Source organism: Rhea americana, unplaced genomic scaffold (assembly GCF_003343005.1).
Source record: "Rhea americana isolate MKP2758 unplaced genomic scaffold, rheAme1 scaffold_497, whole genome shotgun sequence".
Lineage (NCBI taxonomy): Eukaryota > Metazoa > Chordata > Aves > Rheiformes > Rheidae > Rhea > Rhea americana.
This window is the reverse complement of record NW_028186642.1, coordinates 165,853-184,254: the sequence shown is the minus strand read 5'-3', so window position 1 is coordinate 184,254 and position 18,402 is coordinate 165,853. Positions and strand designations below refer to the sequence as shown.

General features: G+C 57.7%; 1 protein-coding gene across 1 annotated transcript in view; it reads left to right on the top strand.

Moving 5' to 3' along the window:
• Positions 1 to 2,881: 2,881 nt before the first annotated feature.
• The window catches only part of LOC146588816 (E3 ubiquitin-protein ligase RNF220), a 132,382-nt gene continuing 116,861 nt past the window's right edge, over positions 2,882 to 18,402 (top strand). The window contains exon 1 of the mRNA XM_085317308.1: positions 2,882 to 2,918. Within this exon, the coding sequence (XP_085173434.1) occupies positions 2,897 to 2,918 (22 nt within the window). The 5' untranslated portion in view covers positions 2,882 to 2,896. The remainder of the gene's footprint in view (positions 2,919 to 18,402) is intronic.

The window sequence follows — 18,402 nt, the reverse complement described above, 5'->3', positions numbered from 1 at the left end:
TTCTCTGTCAGTCCTGCTCTGCTAGGACCTAGTCTTTCCCAAAGATCRTGCTTGGAGGCAGCCTAATATCCATGTCTTTTATTTTTCTCACATCTCCCTCTTACACACACATACACACACATACACTTCTATTGGAAAAACGATTTTAATACCCATGGCACATTGTCCTGGTGTGATATAAAATCCAATGACATGTGGCATTTGGAAAAGGTCACTTCCCCCATCAGGATTCATTATCCTACCTCAGCCCAGGAAGCCATGGGGCTGCCCCCTCCTCCGCAGACCCCTGCGCCCTCCCAGGCTCTGCCGGGCGGGCGAGGAGAGGGGACGGGACAGACTCTGCGGCCACCTTGGGTGGTCGGAGAGGGCGTCTCTGCCACCGCTCATGTCCCTGCCCTTCTGGGTGCCTTTTTTTCCCCCCTACCTGTACAATAGGGGCAACACAAGTTGCAGGGCAAAAGGATGAGGAGCGTGCGGTGGGGATGGCTGGGGCTGCAAAGGCAGGTGGTGCGCCGGGTGCTGGGCAGCGGGTGCTGGGCCGGCTTTCATCGGCCTCCCCCTGCTCCCTGCTCCCTCTCTGTTCTCTCTCGAGCCGGAGCCGGCTCTTGCGGTGCCCTTGCTCTGCACGGTTGCAGAAGGGAAACACTCTCCTTCCCTGTTTCACTTGTTTAATTTTGGGCTGGGTTGGTTTGGAAGTGCCCGTCGGTGTCAGCGCTCACGGCACCAGGCTGAGCTACCTCGGCAGAACTGAGAAGAGAAAGTGGAGGAGCTCTGGGAAGCTCAGCTCCCGCTGGCTCCCCGCAGAACCCAGCTGGCYCCGCTCGCACCACCTGTGCTCACAGGACCCTGAGCTAGCCCCTGCACTCCTGCCGAAAAGCTCTGCTTCTGCCAAGGCTGCGGCAGCACGCATGGGTCTGTCCATTCTTCAGGGATTTGTCCACGCAGTGCAGCCCCGGGACAGGATTTCTGCCTGATGGAGGTCCCTAGTGCCCATTGCAGATGAGGGACTGCAGGGCAGGAGTGGGGGTTGCCAACACTGGGGTTGGGGAAGGCAGGTGTGAGAAGCTGCTCTGTGGCCACCTGCATGCTTTCACCTTTCCTCGGACTCCTTTCTGCTCAGGCTCCCCCAGGACCATCTCTGCCAAGTGTGTCATCTCCCCAGGCTGCTGGCAGCCCAGCTCAGAGCTATTTTCTGGCAAGACAGAAGGGCACAGGAAAGGCAAATCTGTTCSTGAGGGGCTCCGGGGATGCGATCCCTTGCTGGGTTGTATCAGCCAAGGTCCAGGCTGGTCCCTAGTGMGTTATCTCATGGGTAGGGCACTGGCGGGCTGCAGGCCAAGACTCCTGAATTCTCTTCTCAGTTTGGTCACAAACTACCTTGGGCACTTTGGGCAAGTTATTCACCTTTGTAACCCCACTTGCCCCTCAAAGAAGAGGGGAGCTGCAAGGTTGGTTATAGCAGCCGRCGTGGCACTATGGGAAGGGCAGAGGCTGAGGAAGTGCAAGAGAAGGCTTTTTCCCAGGGCAGGAGATGGGAATGGGAGCAATTGTTCCCGGGGAGAGAAGAATTTGCATTATTTTTGCACCGGGGAGTGGMATTTGATGCCTGCAGAAGATGACTTTTCAGTGTGCTGAGGATGATGGTGAGCGTAGCCCCTTCCTACCATATAAACACCAATGAGTTATGGGTACCCCAGCCTCTAATTATGCAGTCAGCCCCAAATAGGCTGTGTCTAACGAGGCTGACAGACTAATATCTCAAGAGCCCTTAATGCGTTATCATCTCTTGCTGTATGACCTCATATTTATAACTGCTCTGGTGGGAGGTGAGAAATGTCCTTCCCTTCCCTCAACCCCCTCCCCAACTTCCCCCCCCCCTCCGGAGCCACAGCTCTTCAGCCTCATCTGTTAGGATCAGGAGCAGAGAGGCAAATTCTTTCCATCCATCACGAGCGAAGTTCGCGCTATTAGATGATTAAAGACATTTTTTATAATATTTGGAAGAGGCTTTGAAATGTCTCTCAAACAGGGTGATGAATGCCTGCTTAACCCTTGTCTGGCCGGGGCAGCGCTGGGGGAGGCGAGGAAGGTGTCGCGGAGCGGGGCAGGGCTGGGCGGCCAGCTCGGCGGCCCCGCGCGCCCGGCCGTTGCGCGGCCCCGTGCCCAGACCCCTGACAAGGTGTGATTCATGAGCGYGGGCACCTGCAGGAAGCTCCGGCCTCCAGGCGGTTCCTAGCGCAACGGGGGCTTCTCGGCGGTTTCCGAGGCTTCAACGGCTCGAGGAGGCAGGAAACGGTGCCCGCTGCCCTCCCCAGCCCTTACGCAACAGGCCCCCGGGGTTGGGCACCCACACGCGCATGGGGCACCTCCTGCTCCCGCACGTGGGGCCACCACAGCCCCGCGGGCCACGGGTCCGGGCAATGAGAGGAACAGCAGCCCATGCCCATGCCCGGCTGAGCTGCACCTGTGTTTGCTCCCCCGCTCTCATCCGCCTCCCTTTCCCTTCCCTGGCTGAAGGCGTTGCTGGATGCAGTGTCTCCCTCTCTGAAAAATCTATGAGCATCTCGACATTTGCCCCCATAGGCTCCATCTTTAGGATGTTGCACCCTCACGCTGAATTTGTCAAAAAAGACCTGTGGGGATGATGGGCAAGTTTACGCTAAAAGTCATGTTGGTGTTGYATCGGTCAGGGCCCCTTGACGTTGGCCAAATCACTGATATTGGTTGTTGTTTGTTCCTGTGGGGGAGTGGAGATTTGTCCTCAGCTTGGGGAAGAAAGCCCACCTCCTTTGATCACAGATGCAATATTTCATAATCTCAATTTCTTGTCAATTAATTGCCAGATAGAAGCGACAACCAAAGAGGGCCCCAGGCGTCTGCAACTGCCACTCATCGTATGATTTTAACTCTCCCCCTCTGTAAGTTTGCATTATTTTCTTCTTGTTGTTGTTATCTAAAGAAACCATTCGCTCCCTTCCCCTCAAAAAAGACTCCTAGAAATCCCAGTGCCCTTGTCAATTTGGTGTTACACTTCAATGTACGTATAGCTGAGAAGGGTTAATGCATGATTAATAGGTGTTTTATTAAAATGGTTAATCTGTCATTATGCAGTCCAAGAGATCAATAGATTTCTTATAATCATGGCTTAAAATCATCTTTAGCGCCACTGCTCATGGGCTTAAGACCCTGGGCGACACGCTGCGYGGATGTGGGAGTCTCCCGTTAACCCCTTGTAACCCCGCTGCCATCCAAAGCGCGACCCACGTTCTCCCGCCGCGGGAGGAAAGCCCGCAGAGGGGGCTGCATGCACCGTTATGGTCGTCGCCAGCGTTATTTTTTATGGCTGTTGAAATTGTCACACACCTGAGCGACGGCAAAGGGGAATGGGAAGAGACAAAAACTGGAATTGCACCTGGACAACTGCTCTCCGTTACGAGTGTTGGCAGTGCCGGAGCGGCGCGAGGTGGCGGCGCCGTCGGTGCCCGTCCGAGCGGGAAGCGTTGGCCGCGCGGTGCCCCCGCCGCGGCGGCACCGATGCCCTGCTCGTTGGCCGACGAACGCCGCCTCGCGCCCCTCCGTGAAGCGGGGAGGTGCAATCCTTGCGCGGAGGGGGAAGCGCCGTGCCCGGCTGTCGGCGGCAGCGGCAGGACCAGCCCGCGGCACCCGAGCCCTCCGCGTCCTCAGCCCCCGCGGCTGCTGCCCTGGCAGCTGCGTGTCGGCGGATGCGGTGGAGTTGGCTGGAGTACGATACCTGGGAAAAGCGGGAACTCCCTCRTTTTGGTGCTGCCTAGCACCAAGGCCGCGCACGGCGGGCGGATGCTCGAGGGTTRTGCAGCCTTGCAGGGTGTCAGGCCTGGCGCCACCAAGCCTCGGCGAGAGCTCGCACGGGAGGAGGCCGGGCGAAGCGGGAGCACCGCTGCGCCCCACGGCCACGCGGAGCCCGGGAGTCCAGCTCCCTCGCCCCGGTGCTTCCCGGCTCTCCCCCTCCGCCGGGCCACTCTCCCGTTTGGGATTCCTGGTCCAAGCCGCTTTTTGATAACTCTGGAGACCGTGACAGATCCCAGACCTCGGCAGCGCTCAGACCCCGACCCCCGGCAGAAGGTCTCTGTGGGAGGAGGTGCTGTTTAAACAGACGGAGCCCCGTGCGGGCGGGCGGCAGCGAGTGCGCCTTCCCCGCCGGCGGCCGGCCCCGCTCTCGCCTGCGAGCCGGCCCGCAGCCCGCGCCGCAGCGCCCGGTCCCCCGCCGCAGGGGCAGGGGCAGAGCCCGAGGTGGTGCCGCGAGCCCGCGGTAGGGCCGGGGCGGAAGCGCGGTGCCGGTGCCGTGCTCTCCCCCGAAGCAGGCCAGCTGGCACCGAGTGGGGAGCGGGCCGAGGCGATCCGGGGAGCCCTCGGGCGGTGCTGGGCTTGCCGCCTGGCGAGAGAAGCCGGCGTTGGTCTGCCGGGACCGGTGCCCGGGSACCTGAACCCGCCGCCTTCCCGGCGCCTTGGTTTCTCCCTCTCCGAGATGGGTGAAGRCAGTGAAACACGGCGGCAGGTTCACCCTGTGACTCCCCGCCTCTCTTTCCTCCCTGTCCTGCGSTCGCCCGGGCAGAGCCGGCGGGAGACCCCAGGTGCCGCCGCCTGCCCCGTCCCTGCGGGCTCGTGCCCGACGCTCGGGCCGCCGGCTTCCCCGGGTGCTACCGCTCCCCCTCTGCCAGCCCCACACGTGCTCGCCTTGGGGCAGGGTGGAGATTTTCCAGACCGCCTGGGTCYGGCCCTGGCTTTCCCTGCCTCATTGCTTATTTCTGGGCCATTATGTTCGACAGGGAGAATTTGTTCCTGTCCAGAGCAGATCCCCGGACAGTCTCCAGCTTCGGAGGATTTATCATCCTGAGCTTTTGTTTGTGGGTCTCCAGGACCCTCTGCCCCATAGCCTAGCCCAGATGCTTCCCTGTCTCCTCCCCGGAGCCTCCTGCCCCCCAGGAGCGCTGACCCCTCTCTACAACACGGGTGCCCCTAAACTGCAGCCCTGCTTCCAGCCCGACGCCGCGACCGCGCTGCTCGGCACCGAGGGGGGCCGAGCCCGTGGGGTGGCCTGCGGGGCTGCCGGGCAGAGGCGGGTTGAGGTTCCCCAGGGCAGCGTTACGGGCTGGCACACGTAGCGGCCGCAGCTGTGTTTCCAAAGCGCCACCCTTGCTCCTTTAGATGGGGACTGGCGCCAAGACCGAGCCTGTTCGCCACCAGCCCCCCACTTGCTTCCTCCTGTCCCCAAGGCAGCGTGTTGGACGGGGTGACAAAAAGTCGCTTTGGAGGCCGGTGGATGTCGGAGGAGGAGGAGGAAAGGGCCTCGTCCCTCCCCAGCCGTGCACATTCCTGCGCAGCGCCCGAAGGGGGGCCAACCTTTGGCACCTTTATTGACACTCCCTGAGTTCATACTGCAACTCTACAATCTTTCCTCGAGATTATTAAGAATTAATTGATCACTTTTATATTCCCCCCGATACCCAGGGCTGCTTTGAGACAGGCAGCAGGAGGAGGGGAGGGAGACGGGGAGGAGGGCGGGGTGTGTGTAAAAAACACACTGATAAATGTTAATTACTCTTTTACAGCCCTTGTCAAATTCCAAAGCAAGTCGTAAATTCATTAAACTCTAACGGATTAAGCACATGCAGCTTATTTAGTYGCCATAAACAAGATCATTTGGATGTTGATTTTCCCTTTTTTATTGCTCCAGCAGAAAAGAGGAAAAATAGGATCAGGGAAGCAGTTGGCGGTTACTAGGGAGTCAGAAAAGTTTGGGTTTATTTCATATCTTGCTCTGTTGCTCCATGGCTGCTCTTTGTAGTGCATTCGTCCTCGGACGGAGCCTGGGCAGTGTCCTGATGGGGAGCATCGCRTTCCCGGGAGCCGCGTCCTTGCCCCGGCAGCTGAGTCCGCACAGGCTAGGCAAGGGCGAAGGAGAAGCACTGCGGGCCACAGCGGCCATGCTGCACGTGGGGCCTTCATGTCCTGGCTGCATCTAGCATCTGCCTCCTAAGTGCGAGGCTCTTCAAGACCAAAGCAAGATCTGGTGAAGCAGAGATGGGAATCTTGCAGACCTTTCCAAGGTGTTTTTTGGGCTGGGTTGGCCAATCTGGCCTCCCTTGTGGCAGGAAGCCTCCAGGGTATGCTATGTCCAGCGAGGACATAACCTTCCCCAGATGCATGGGTCTGCTCGCAGCCACTCTGCAAGGGGTAGGGCAGGTAGAGTTAGCAGGGCAACCGTAAGAGCAGCTCTGCTCATTTGGAGACAGTTCTGTGCCCAGTCCACTGCCGTCCCCAAGGCAGCACTGATTCTGCCGAAGGAAATGGGACATGTCCCGAGCCAAGCCCAGACACAGGGGAGAGGAGGCAAGGCTGGGAAACCGTGCTGGCTACCAGCCACAGCACAAGGAGGGACAGAGTGCCTCCGGACACCCTGAACACAGGGGCAGGGTGCTGGGGCCTGGTCCCTACGCTGCTGCCGACGTGCTCGGTGAGCTGGCCTTCTTGTACTTGTACGTGTTGATAATCCAGGCTGACCTGCTGAGCCGYGGGGGCAGGGGAAGGAGAATGAGAGGAGGGTCGTGGAGATTAATTAATACTCAGGGCTCTAATTATGAGTTTCTTCAGCACTGGGCTTCTAATGAGGAACAGGCGCTGAGACAGCTCCGAGTCCTGCTGCCCCCCAGCTGCCCCTGCTGAGACATCTCCTGCCGCCTTGCAGGGGCAGTTTTACAGGAGAAGGACAGGAGGTAGCCCCCGGCCCCCAGCAGCGCCCCGTGCAGCTCCCGTGCTCCAGACCCTGTGGCCGAGAAGCGGCCACGCTGCTGCGTAACCCCGTCTGCACTGCAGCTGCGTGCTCGCTTTAGGCTGAGCGCTGGACACCTACAGCCATCCCGAGCATGCCTCCAGCTCCTCCTGGGCTGTTCGCGGCCAGCACTGCTGGCCCGGGGCATGGCTGTGCTTCTCCAGCATCCTGAGCCTGCGGCASGGCTCTGCTCCCCAGGAGCTGTGGGCTACCCTGCTCTGCGGGCAGCAGAGGGAACTCTAAACACCTAATGAGAGCTCCCTGCCTGGCTGCCTCCGGAAAAATTTAGGGCCTTTGCTTTAGAGTCCTCAGCAGCATTTCCTCTAAAGGAAGTGTCCTGAGCACCAGAGGGACCGTGCTCTCCTCCAGCCTCATCTGGTGCCCCGGACTCAGGGGCTGCACGGAGGTCTCCAAAGGGCTTCTCCACCGGGGTCAATCTCGGATGTCCCCACTCGGAGCAGGGCGGTGGGGAACCACATGCTGATCGTCGTAGCTCAGTGACGTGGCTGACGCACTTAGAAAGCAGAAGGTCTCTCTCAGAGGCGGGGAGAGCCACGGCAAGCCTGTGCTCTGAGCACATATAAAACTGCCTTGGCCTTCCTCCCCTCTGCATCTGCCTCCTGGGGGGCAGAGGGGACCTGCAGCAGGTCTCAAACAGGGCCGTGGGCGGGTGTCAGCCTTCCCAGAGCCTCATTCCCAGCAAGCATTTCCCTCCTGCCGGTGTTCAGCCTTTTCCTCTCAGCCAGTACAAAGTGCACTGATAAGTCCCAGCAGAGGCATCTGTGCCAGCCAGATCCCTCCACACAGCCGAAATCCCGAGCTGCTCTTCTCGCGGTGTCCCATCGCCTGGGAGCYGCCTTCCCCTCGGCTCCCGAGATCTCCCCAGGGCCAGCAGATTTGTGAGCACAGAGCAGGCAGCGAGGGGTTAACGGAAGGACCATGTCCCATGCTAAGCAGTAGCTAACAGCCACTAGCTAATAATTTTATGGCTTCAAAGCAGAGCATTTATCATGCTGAAGTTTGTTTATGCACTAGTTATATGGTGCATTATACCAGATCTGTGTTTGGCTGATAAATTCTCAATGACAAGCGAGGCTACCAATAGGGACTTACTGAGTCCAAAAGACCAGTAGCTTTTTCCTGAACTCTGCTTTCTGAGATAAGGATGTTTTTTCCCTCTTTTGTTTTGTAAGGATGGAAAAAAAAGATTCAACAACCTGTAAACTTAAAAAAAAAAAAAGGTGAGATTTTTGTTCAAGATAAATTGCCCAATTCTGTGGTCTCCAGTCACGGGACAGAGGATTAGGGAGTCTGTCTGGTGAGGACCGGTAGGGCTCTGAGCAAGGGCTCCTCTACTGGCAGGCGATGCACCTGAGTGCTCACCAGGCGTGAGCCAGGAGTTTTGTGCATGCGAGGAGTGGGTGCTGACAGCTCACTGCCTCATATGGGGTCCAGATGTCTCGGGGAACAGCATATTTCAATCTCTTCATCCTTTAGGGAGRGTATTTACTGGGTAGAAGTATTAGAGGGCACTTTGGGAACCCTCTGCCTAATACTTCTAAACTCACTAAAATAATACCTGATCACAGCACTTGTCGTTATTTTCGCGTTGCAGGTCTAGGCGGTTCGTTGCTGAGCGCAGTATAGCTGCATGTTCACCTGTACCCCCTGACTACCAGGTTAAATTGCTTTAATCCTAATAATAATAATGACCTTCACATTTCTGGCTTGCTCTATCAGAGGAGCCAAACCCACTTTGCAAACATTAACAAGCTCGGCCTCCCGACTTCGTGCAAACAGGATGGGTCAGGATTATTTTTTCTGCTGCAGCAGTGGGGAAACTGAGGCATCAAGAGAGGYGCTGGCTTGTCTGTGCCTACCCAGGCTGGCTGGACCCGGAGCCTCTCGACTCTGCGCYCCTCGCTTTAGCCAGCAGACCTCACTGCGCTCTGGTTTAGGTGCTCGGGGGCATCGGGCGCGTGGACACACACCCCTCTGCACCCCCGYGCACCCTCCCGAGGGTGCTTTTTACGTGCGTCTCTGTGTGGAGGCGTCTTAACGTGTGTATCTCCGCACGCCTGTGCACGCGTAAACGTGTGCTCCTTACTGTGGTGTATTAGACATGTATGCACACGTCAGACGTGTGCCTCCATCTCTGCGCTGCGCCGGGAGGCCGCGGCGGCCCCGCGCGCACCTCTCCGGCCGGGTACCTGTTGCATCGCCGGGCAGGTACCTGTGCCGGCGCGTGCGTCCCCGGCCGCGCATCTGCATCTGTGCCTGCGTACCGGCCCCTGTAGGCTGTAAATACTGCCAGTGTGTCGGGGAGGTTGAGCGGTTTATGGCTCAAGGTCAGGCCCATGAATCATAAAAAGGTGTCGGAAGGAGCATTAACTCCTAGCCTTTGCCGGGTCTCTGTGTGGTTTCAGGCGGGGCCCCGGAGGCAGTGATTAAAGGGTGCACCTTCCCCTTTCAGTTTTACGGTAAAAGGAAAGCAGTAAATTAGAAGCCCACGGGCTGGGGCAGGCCAGCACAACCGCCGCGCCGAGTACCTGCCGCGCGCCCGGCCCGAGGGGCAGCGTCCCGCCGGGCCCTGCGCCCGGCCCCGTGCGCTTTCGCCACGTCCCCGCGCGGCCCGGGGCTCGCCGAGCGGGCTGCGCCGGCGCCGACGTCGGGCCGCTTGCCCCGCGGCCCCGCGAGGCACCAGCGCCTCTTGCTCTGCACCTTTTTACGACTCTGGCTATAATTAACTCGAGTAATAAAATTTTTTGAATCCAAATAGATATAATTAATGTTTAATGCCCCTGTTTTGCTGYGAATTGTCAGGACTATTAAGAGCTAAGTATTGATTGAAGAGGGGAGGCAGATGTTTCTGCTGCTGAAGGGGCATCGCCGGGGCAGAGGGAGAAAGCCCGGGTGATGGCAGGGTCCCTGCCCCAGCGTGGGGTGACGTCCGGCTCTGCCGGGCTGACCCCAGCGCGGGAGCCCTGCTCCTTCCCGGCGCTCAGCGCAGCCGTCGGCAGCGTCTCCCRCGCCGCGGCCGGAGCCTTCCGCTCCTCGCAAGCTCGCGGGTCGGGGATGCCGCGGCCGGGGGCATCGCTGGCGGGGTTTCACCCTACCGGTGCTCCGGACGAGCGCTGCCGACCCCTCCTGGAGCAGGGGTTTCAGGGAGCGAGGTGCGAAACCGCCCCGCTCCGTCCTCGTCGCGGCCGCGGCGGTGGGCAGAGCAGGGCTGGCGGGCACGACTGCGGCGTYCTCCTCCCAGCCCCGGCACTGCTTACTGCCGCCTGGGGAAACCCGGCTCTCCTCCGCCGTCTCCTGCCGGGCCGGCAAGGCAAAAGTGTGATATATGCAATAACGCCTTCCGTGAGCTGCCGTAGCGAACGCCGATAAGGCGCCGGGCAGAGCGCTCTGCCTGCTTGGAAAGTGCCAGGCTGGTTTCCCTGAGCACCTGCCAGCTTGGCAGCCTTCCTCACCTCTCAGGACCTGCGTCTGGTACCTGCTGGCTGCGGGTCAGGCTGCCACCGCCTGCCTGGTGTCTGTAATAGCAAGGGCCTCGGGGCAGGCCAGGAGCCGGAGCACATCTGTCCAGGGCGACTGCAAAACCCGCAGCGCTGCTTTCCACTGGCAGCTGGGGAGCAGAGCGCCTGCAGTCAGCCAGGAGAGGGAGGCGAGGGCCGGGCCGGATGAAAAACCCTGTGCCCTCTCCCCTGTCGCCTCTGCCCCCAGCTACGTGCTGAGCCCCGTGCCCAGGAATGAGACGTTCCTGAGCAGGGACGAGAGGAAGCCTACTGACTTCTCAGGAGGGAAGATACTTTTTCTTGCCCTAAAAGAAGTGCTTTACCCCTCTCGGGAATGGCACCCCGGAGCGCGGGAGCTGCCGGCRCTGATGGATGGCGTGATGGCGAGAGCAGAGCGGGTCGGCAGAGCAGAAACCCGCGCACACAAAGGGAGAACATCTCCATTAATAAACGCAGGCGGTAACACGCTGCGCCGGGGCTGGACCTGAACAGCCAGCTCTCTGTTCCCCTGCCCCGGTTGGCACAGCTGGGGTACGGGGCTGCCATGCCGCGAGGCCCCCGGGCTCACCCCGGCTGCACCCGCCAACAAAAGCCGCCGTTCTTCGCCTCCGCACAAGCCCCGATTGTCCCAGCTCTTCCCCTGCCGCCGCCTTGTGTTTCTCCTGTTCCCAGAAACAATTCCCGGGAGAGGGAGGACTTCTAGCATCTGCACGCCGAGAGCTGCTCGGGCTCCGCTCACTGCTCCCCAGGGGCCAGGACACCGGGGCCCTTGGCTGCCTGCTGCCTGCTGCCCCTCCATGCAGGCACATCTGTGTACAGCTCGCATGTGCATCCCTGGGAGGTTGTTCACAGGAACCAGGTGGCTGCCAGGCCAATTGCCCAGGTCCACTTCAACGTAGGAGATGATTCCCCCCCCCCCCCCTTTGGGCAGCACAAGCCATTTGCCGGGTCCCCAGCCTTCCCTCCTGGGCACACAACATCCCGCTGGCCGTCCCAGAGCTGCAAGAAGGGAAATTGAAAGATGGAGTCTGGGTTGGTGCGAGTCTCCAAGGCTGGTGCCCGCCACGACTCAGGCAGCAGTTTTGGGGCCAGCAGCAGGAGGAAGTGAGCTCTTGAAAAGGGTGGCAGTGGTGGTTGCGGAAGGAGCTAGAGACTCTGGGCAGCTGTGTTAAATTCAGCCCTAACCTCAGGGAAACTTCTGTGAAAGCAAAACTTTTCCCTCTTGAGAGAAACAAAGCAACTTCCCGGCACAAGAGGTGCCCCCGTGGCTTCAGGGGCTGTCGTTCAGAGCGATGCTGGGGCAGAGGAGCCAGCAAGGTCTCCTGCGACTGCTGCCAGGGCTCACGGACACACTTTTGAGCAGGATCCCCTGGCTCCCATCAGCTGCTCAGAGTCAATGTCCCAAGGGGGGGCACAAGCTGGGGACTCGAGGGTGGGATCAGTCAGGAAAGGAGGCAGAGCAGTGCCGTGCTGAACTGTGGGAAGCAACAGCATCTAGGAAGGTTGAAATAAAACCAAGTGAAATGAGCCCCTGGATCCCTGGGATCCAGGGTGGCAGGCTGCTCCCCATGTCTCACGTGGCCTCAGCAGGACCTTCTGCTTTCTCCCCCCTGAGCACAAGGAGGAGAACAAGTTCCTATGTTAGCTGGAAGGTCATAGCCCTTTGCCCAGCTCTCCCCGAGATGGACGTTCATGTGCGTCCAGGGAAGGTGCATGGTATTGCCATCTTTTGCAGCCTGAGAGACGAGGCACAAAGCAGCTCACCTAGCTGGGGGGGAGTATGTCTGAAGCTGTTAGGGTGGAGGGACATTCCTCTGGATGGATCTGAACCCCAAACTGTTATCTTTGTTTACAAACAACCCACGCTGCTGAGTTGTTCCGCAAAGCTGCTCACTGCTCCAAGAGCTGTGAGGAGGAGGAGGAGTGTGAGAAAGSGGCTCAGCTTCAAATCAATGTTGAGCATTGCGATAAAGATCTCTTATCACCCCTGTCATTGTAACAGCTAGGATTGAAATGCTGGGCTGAGTAAGAGCCTGGTTTCAGCATGGCCAGGGGTGAGAAGAAGACACAAGTGCAGCAGGGAGGTAAAAGTAGCTCTGAGATGAATTCCCAGCCCATCCAGCACCTGCTTGCTCTCTCCAGTAATGACCAGAACCAGCTCTCCTTTTCCTTCCCAGCCTTGGGGCTGCCTTCAGATACAGGCCGAGAATGGGGGCAAGGGGCCTATGGAGAAGAGCAGTCCAGAGGTCTGGACATTGTAAATCGGGCTCAGGAGTTTAATGAAGAATRGGGAAGCTTCTTGTTTCCATCTCTCCAACTACCTTCAGCCTCTTTTCCATCTTCCCCAGGGAAGGTTCAGCTCCTACCCTTTGGGACATCGCATGGAGACCAGCACAGGCACACAGGTCTCTACTGCCTGCAGTGGCATCCTGAGACATGTAGGAGTAAGTGTGCTCTGGAGCAGACCTGGGTTTGGCGGGTTTCAAGGCCTTTGCGAATGCTCTCTGTTCCCATTAGAGTCCATCCAAAAGCAGCTTTTCCAATCTGCAAGAAAAAGGGATCTAAAAATCTTATGTGCTCTCTGTGGCGTTAGACTAGGCACTGGCAGTGTCTAGTATCCTCGCCATCAGCAGGTGTAACTCCATTCCCGTGTARCCGTGCACGACAGGCTCTGTGTTTAACCCTTCTTGCTTGTCCCCTCTGTTTTTTTAACAACTGTTGATTGGGAGTCCAAGGTCGTGTGGCCTTACAGAGACACAGATAAAATCTAACACTGCTGCATTCCCCCTGCATCCCTGGACCCACCAATCTCTCTGCCTATCTGCAATCTCTCTCCTTCCGCTAAGCTTACTGCCATCAGACAAGCCTGAGAAGGTTAAACACACAGTCCTACAGCAAGGCCACCGTTCTGTCCGCTGATAACCGAGGGGCATGGCCGGGGGGTTTGTTCGCTCCTGTCTGGTATGTGCTGCTTGCAGCGGAGTGCTGTGTTGCCCAGGGTCAGCGCTCTCCTCACCTGCCCACCGTGGCAGGCTGCCCTGGACTCAGCCTMCCACCGTCCTGGTCCCAGGGTGACGATGGCCAGGCAGGGCCTGGGATGCCGAGCCCTGCGGTGCTGCTCAGGGAGGCCTRATGAAGGTCTGCAGCCACAGGGGAGGCATTGCTGCTGGCAGGGAGATGGATCAGCCCAGTGCCTCTCCGCCACGGGGAGCCGTGTGGCCCAGGAGAGAGATCTTCAGCTCACACATCTTTGTCACACAGACAGAGAAACTTCCAACAGTTCTACTAGTGGTGGCAAAAAAACAAGTTAGAAAAAACCCACGAATCTCCTGGCATCAGTAAGAGCCTTGAAACAAGCGCCCCGTCTTCAGCAGCTCGCAGGCAGGATGAGGTGCTTCGGAGAAGCGCAGAGCTGGGGGTCTGCACAGCGGGTGCTTTGTCAGGCCCCACAGTTGTTCTGCTGGAGGGGGCGACTCTGAAGCTAYCGTCTGATTTTTCTTAGCACGGTCTAGACACAGGTTTCACGGTTCCTCCCAGCCTGGCATCCGGGCAGCCAGCGGGATGGGATCCGGGTGCATTGCTGAGCAGCTTACCGCTCTGGAGAGGCGCCGCGGGAGTTGTCCACTTAATTCCAGAGGAGCAGCGTGTCAGGGCGAGTGAAATTGGACTGCTGGTGGATTTATTAATTTTTCCTTCCCTCTGCCTCCTGCCAGGTGCTGTGCTAAGATCCCACGCTGCACAGTCATCTCGCTAAAGCCGACGGGGGCTTAGTGCTTAAATGGTTTTCTTGCTGTTGTGGAGTTTAGGGCTTGTCAACAAGCCTGTGAACTTGCTGAAATGCCTCGATAAACAAAGCGGCAGGGAGATGGGGAAAGCAGGCAGCAATGCTGGGAGAGCCGGGGAGCACGGGAACAGGTCCTCCAGACTGCTCTGTAAACGTGGGTGCATCACGTACCCAGCTCCACCTATCCCCTCCGGCACGGAGAGAAATTCGGCTCTCCCACACAGCAGCTACAAGTGCATTTGGCCCAGCTCTAAGTAAGTTTAAGCYTGTTAGAAATGTCTTCGTTAAACAGCTTTAATGTAAAGAAGCAGAGCGTGCCCATGTTTCTTAAGCCCTTGCTTTTAATAGATCTATGGGTATGAAGAGGTTTCAGGTTCAGCCGCACTTCGGGCTGAGGAGGGACTGTGGCTGCTCTTACTCCCGGGGTTTGCCCAAAGCGAGAGGGCGGAAAGGGGCTGCCCGGCCAGCCGGCAGGGCTGAGCTCTGTTGCAGTAACGTGCTGGCTCTGCAGATGGGGATAGCAGAGCTCAGAAACCAAACCCGGCTCCAGATGCCACTTCAAAAGGTTGCCCTGCTTGGGAGAGGGCGAGGAAGGCAGAAAAGCCCTGGCCTCGCCTCCTCTTGCTCTCCAGCTCGAGGGGGAGCCCCAAACTCGTCCCATTCCCCTTTTTGGGAGCTGGATTTTTTCAGGATGCGTTTGCTCAAACGCGGGCTTGTTCGCTTCAAGCTCTGGGACACAGATCTGGCGTCATGTCACACTGCTGCTGGCGGAGCGGCGCGGAGAGCGGCGAAGGGAGAGCCAGCAGGTGCCAAAAGCTTCCTGCGCACGGCGGGTGCTCTGCTCCCCCTCAAGCACCTCTGCAGCGGTGCAGGAGCGAGGAAGCCTGGCAGCACACAGCGTGCCAGGAGCAGCCGGCCACCCTCGCCCCGGGGCGCGCAGCGGGAAGAGCAGCCACGGGCACCCCGGAGCCTCTTGCTCTGGTGGAATTTGCTGCTGCCGGCGGGTCGCCCAAGTCAAGCGTTTGAGCAGGATTCAGAGGAGGGCTGGTAGTTTTATGGGCAGTAATAGTATTTACAGCCCTGCTGGCTGAGTCACTGATCCCAGGCATTAGGGAGCCCCCTTCCCAGTGAAAGGTAGATTTTTTTTGCTGTCCCATCTGCAGCCTTTACACCTGGCTGAGGGCAGGACTTGTCCTTTCTTTGAAATACGTTGGTTTGACCGATGCCCTGTGGAGCCGTGGTCAGTCCTGCCTGGCATGACCAGGGTCCCTGACTGCAGCCGTCGCAATCTGCCAAGCAGGGGAAGGCCATCTCCCCTGCAGGGTCCCCAGCACCACGTTGTGCTGGTGAGATCTCCCACGGTGTAAACCAACACTTCTCTACAGATTAAGGCATAAGCTCCTCATTTTCACAGGAAGTACTGGAAATTTTAGGTTTTCTCTCCACTCCTTCACTTTGTCTTGCCATTGGTGGTGACTGCCTTTCTTGGCGGCTCCGTGCCCAGCGGGAAGGGATCGCAGGCAACCCCGAGCCAGAGGGCCCAGCACACCCCACACTGTTTTTCCATCACCTGCCACAGGCCCCGTGTGTTTTCATTTAGTCAACATAGTGGAAAGCTGTAAAACATATGTCTGCTTCCCAAGGAGGGAGAAAAAAATTACTTCAACAGCTTGGTTCAGTTAACAGCTTGAGCTTTTGACTCCACCGTTGGCTTCGCAGGGACTTTGTTTCTTGCTCTACATTAACTGGCCCCCTTCTCTAGATGGACCAAGTTGTGGGTCTTGGGGGAAGGATGCCCCCACGGTGCTGGGAGTGTGATGGGGCTGTGCTGCCCCCAGAGAGCGGGCAGGAAGAGCGCTTTCCACCCCAGCCTCGGCGGGCTCCTCCCAGCCCAGCTCCCCATCCATCCCATACATTTACCTAACGCTAATGAGACGTATTGATTGGAATGATGGGATTTGTAAAGGTCGCAGGGTTAAAGTACATAAAACCAGCCTTTCTGGAGCTGCAATATCAGGGACGATGGGTCTGGTGGGAGAGATTAAAGGCCTCGTGCTGCAAGAATGGAGAGAGCTGACAGAAATTACATTTCAGATGTGTGCATAGTTATAACCCCCCTCCCCAAGACAAGCAAGCATGTCCCCACCACTGCAGAACAGTTTTCCAACCTGCATCTCCTTTTCAAAAGCAAGATTTCAACTGAGCAGATTGGAGCATGAAGAATGRGAGAAAGGGGAAAAGGAAGAGAAAAAGACCTGCAGTACCTTTGGAAAGGTGGTGCCCAGCCCCCTTACTGTGACTGGGCTTGTGCCCTGTTTTAGGATTCCCAGGTGAGCTATTTATGGTGTCACCACGCTAAGATCAAATGTCAGCTGAATCTAAACTTCTMAAATGCTGTGGTCACTTATGTTAGAGAAGAACTCCAACTACTGGTAATGAGCTGGCAGGTCTCTAGAGTGGTGCCTGTCCCTCGGAAAAGTCCTTTTTTCCCAGCAGTTCATTCCTCAGGCCTAGAGAAGTCCACATCCCCAGATCTTGGAGCCTCAACTGCTATAGGTAAATGGAATTGGTTGGAGATTTGTCCCAGGTTTGTGTTGACAGGCCTCACTAAAAGGTGAATGAGGCTGGACAAGGCTTTCTCCAGAAACTTTCCTCAGTTATGGATGGGGTCACATCTCTGAGGCACTTGGGAGCTCAGCCCTTCATGCTTTGCTCTGGGCTGGTCCCACCAAGAGTACTTCTCCTTGAGCCACAGAGCCAGCCCAGCTCTGGTAGAGTTGTTCTCTCCAACATCCCTCCTTTCAGGCTCCTCTCTGCACAGTGTGTTTCTTAGTCCAAAACAGAGAAGAGTGTCCGAGTGCGGCCATGACAGTTGTGCCACCTGAAGGTTATGTACTGTTAACATTGCAGGCTCTTCATTTGGTCTTGGGTGACTGGACAAATGCTGAGTGTTACACAGTGCCTTAACAGAWGTCCTAGGTCTCCAGATAAAAGAAGATGCAAATATGAGCTAGGCCAAGATTCAGGGTGCTCTTGCGTTAAGAAAGGGTTAGTGCTGACTCCGTCTATATGCAGGGCACAGCTAAATTAGCTCCATGACCAGGCTTCATTGCCCTACCTTAAGGCTCAGCTGCAGATGCAAGCAAGTCCAGCTCAAGAGCTTTTCAGCCCCAGCTCACCTCAGCTTCGCATCACCCACTGCACCTTCTTTCACAGCAAGATTAATGCTAGAGGCACCTGGGACTCCTGAAACCTGGCTCTGTTTGGCATCAAACCAAGCAGAAAACATCAACACTGGCTGCTCTTTCCCTTGGGGCAAATCCCCAGATGAAACCCATAGGGGCTGTGCAACATGCAAGGGAAGGGACACGCTGCGTAGAGCCTGTCTCTAGGAGCTAGGTGCAGCTTGAGTAACAGCAGCCTTTGCAGCCCTGGCAGCACGGTTACGGGCAAGGGTTTTCCCTTAGTCTCCATCCACGCAYGCCAGATCTTTAAATTCTCCCTGCAAACGCAGCCAGCAGGGGATTCACTGCAAAGCAAGAGCATCCCCGAGAGCCGGGGCGCTTAGCAAGTCCCAGGCAGCCGCCCATGGAGCTCTGTCTTTATTTATCCCTCCCGCACACTCTCTTTCCCTCTCTCAGATGGTAATGAGTGGTTTGCACTGGGAACTAAATGAAGTTGATTGCCCACTGGTGTCTGCCATTAGTGGTAATTAGTTAAAACATCAGAGTATAAACAGTAAATTGGCTCTAATAATTAATACTAGCACTCAAGCATATGAGAGACACAGAGACTGGGAGAGAAGCAGCGGCAAGCTTGTAAAATCAGCTGGGGCCGTTTTAATTAAAAAAGAAAGAATGTAAGTAACACGGTATCGGAAAAAGGACAAAAGCCATCAGGATCTCGCTCGGCCGGCGCGCGGCGGGGCGAGGGCTCGCCGGCAGCCCGCCCGTGCGCGGGGTTTAGCCTGCCTGCAGCCTCCGGGGCAGCCCTACCTGAGGGGTGGAAGCGCGTTTCGGGGCGGCAGGGTGGGGAGCCGTAAGTGCGAGGTGGGTAGGGGGGGTAACGGCACGGGGAGGTCCTGGGGGAGCGAAGGGGCTGCCCGTAAAGGCTCCTTCCCCGCRTGCCAGGGGCGCGTGTGTCCTGAGGCTCCCAGCGGGAAGGACGGGGTCCCGGGGGCTGCGGCCTTGGTGGGTCCTGCGCGGGAAGGTTGCGTTTACTCTCAGAATAATTTATTTTTTTCTCGTGGGTTTTGCCAGCCTGCTCGCACCGCTCCGGATCTACCTCCGTCT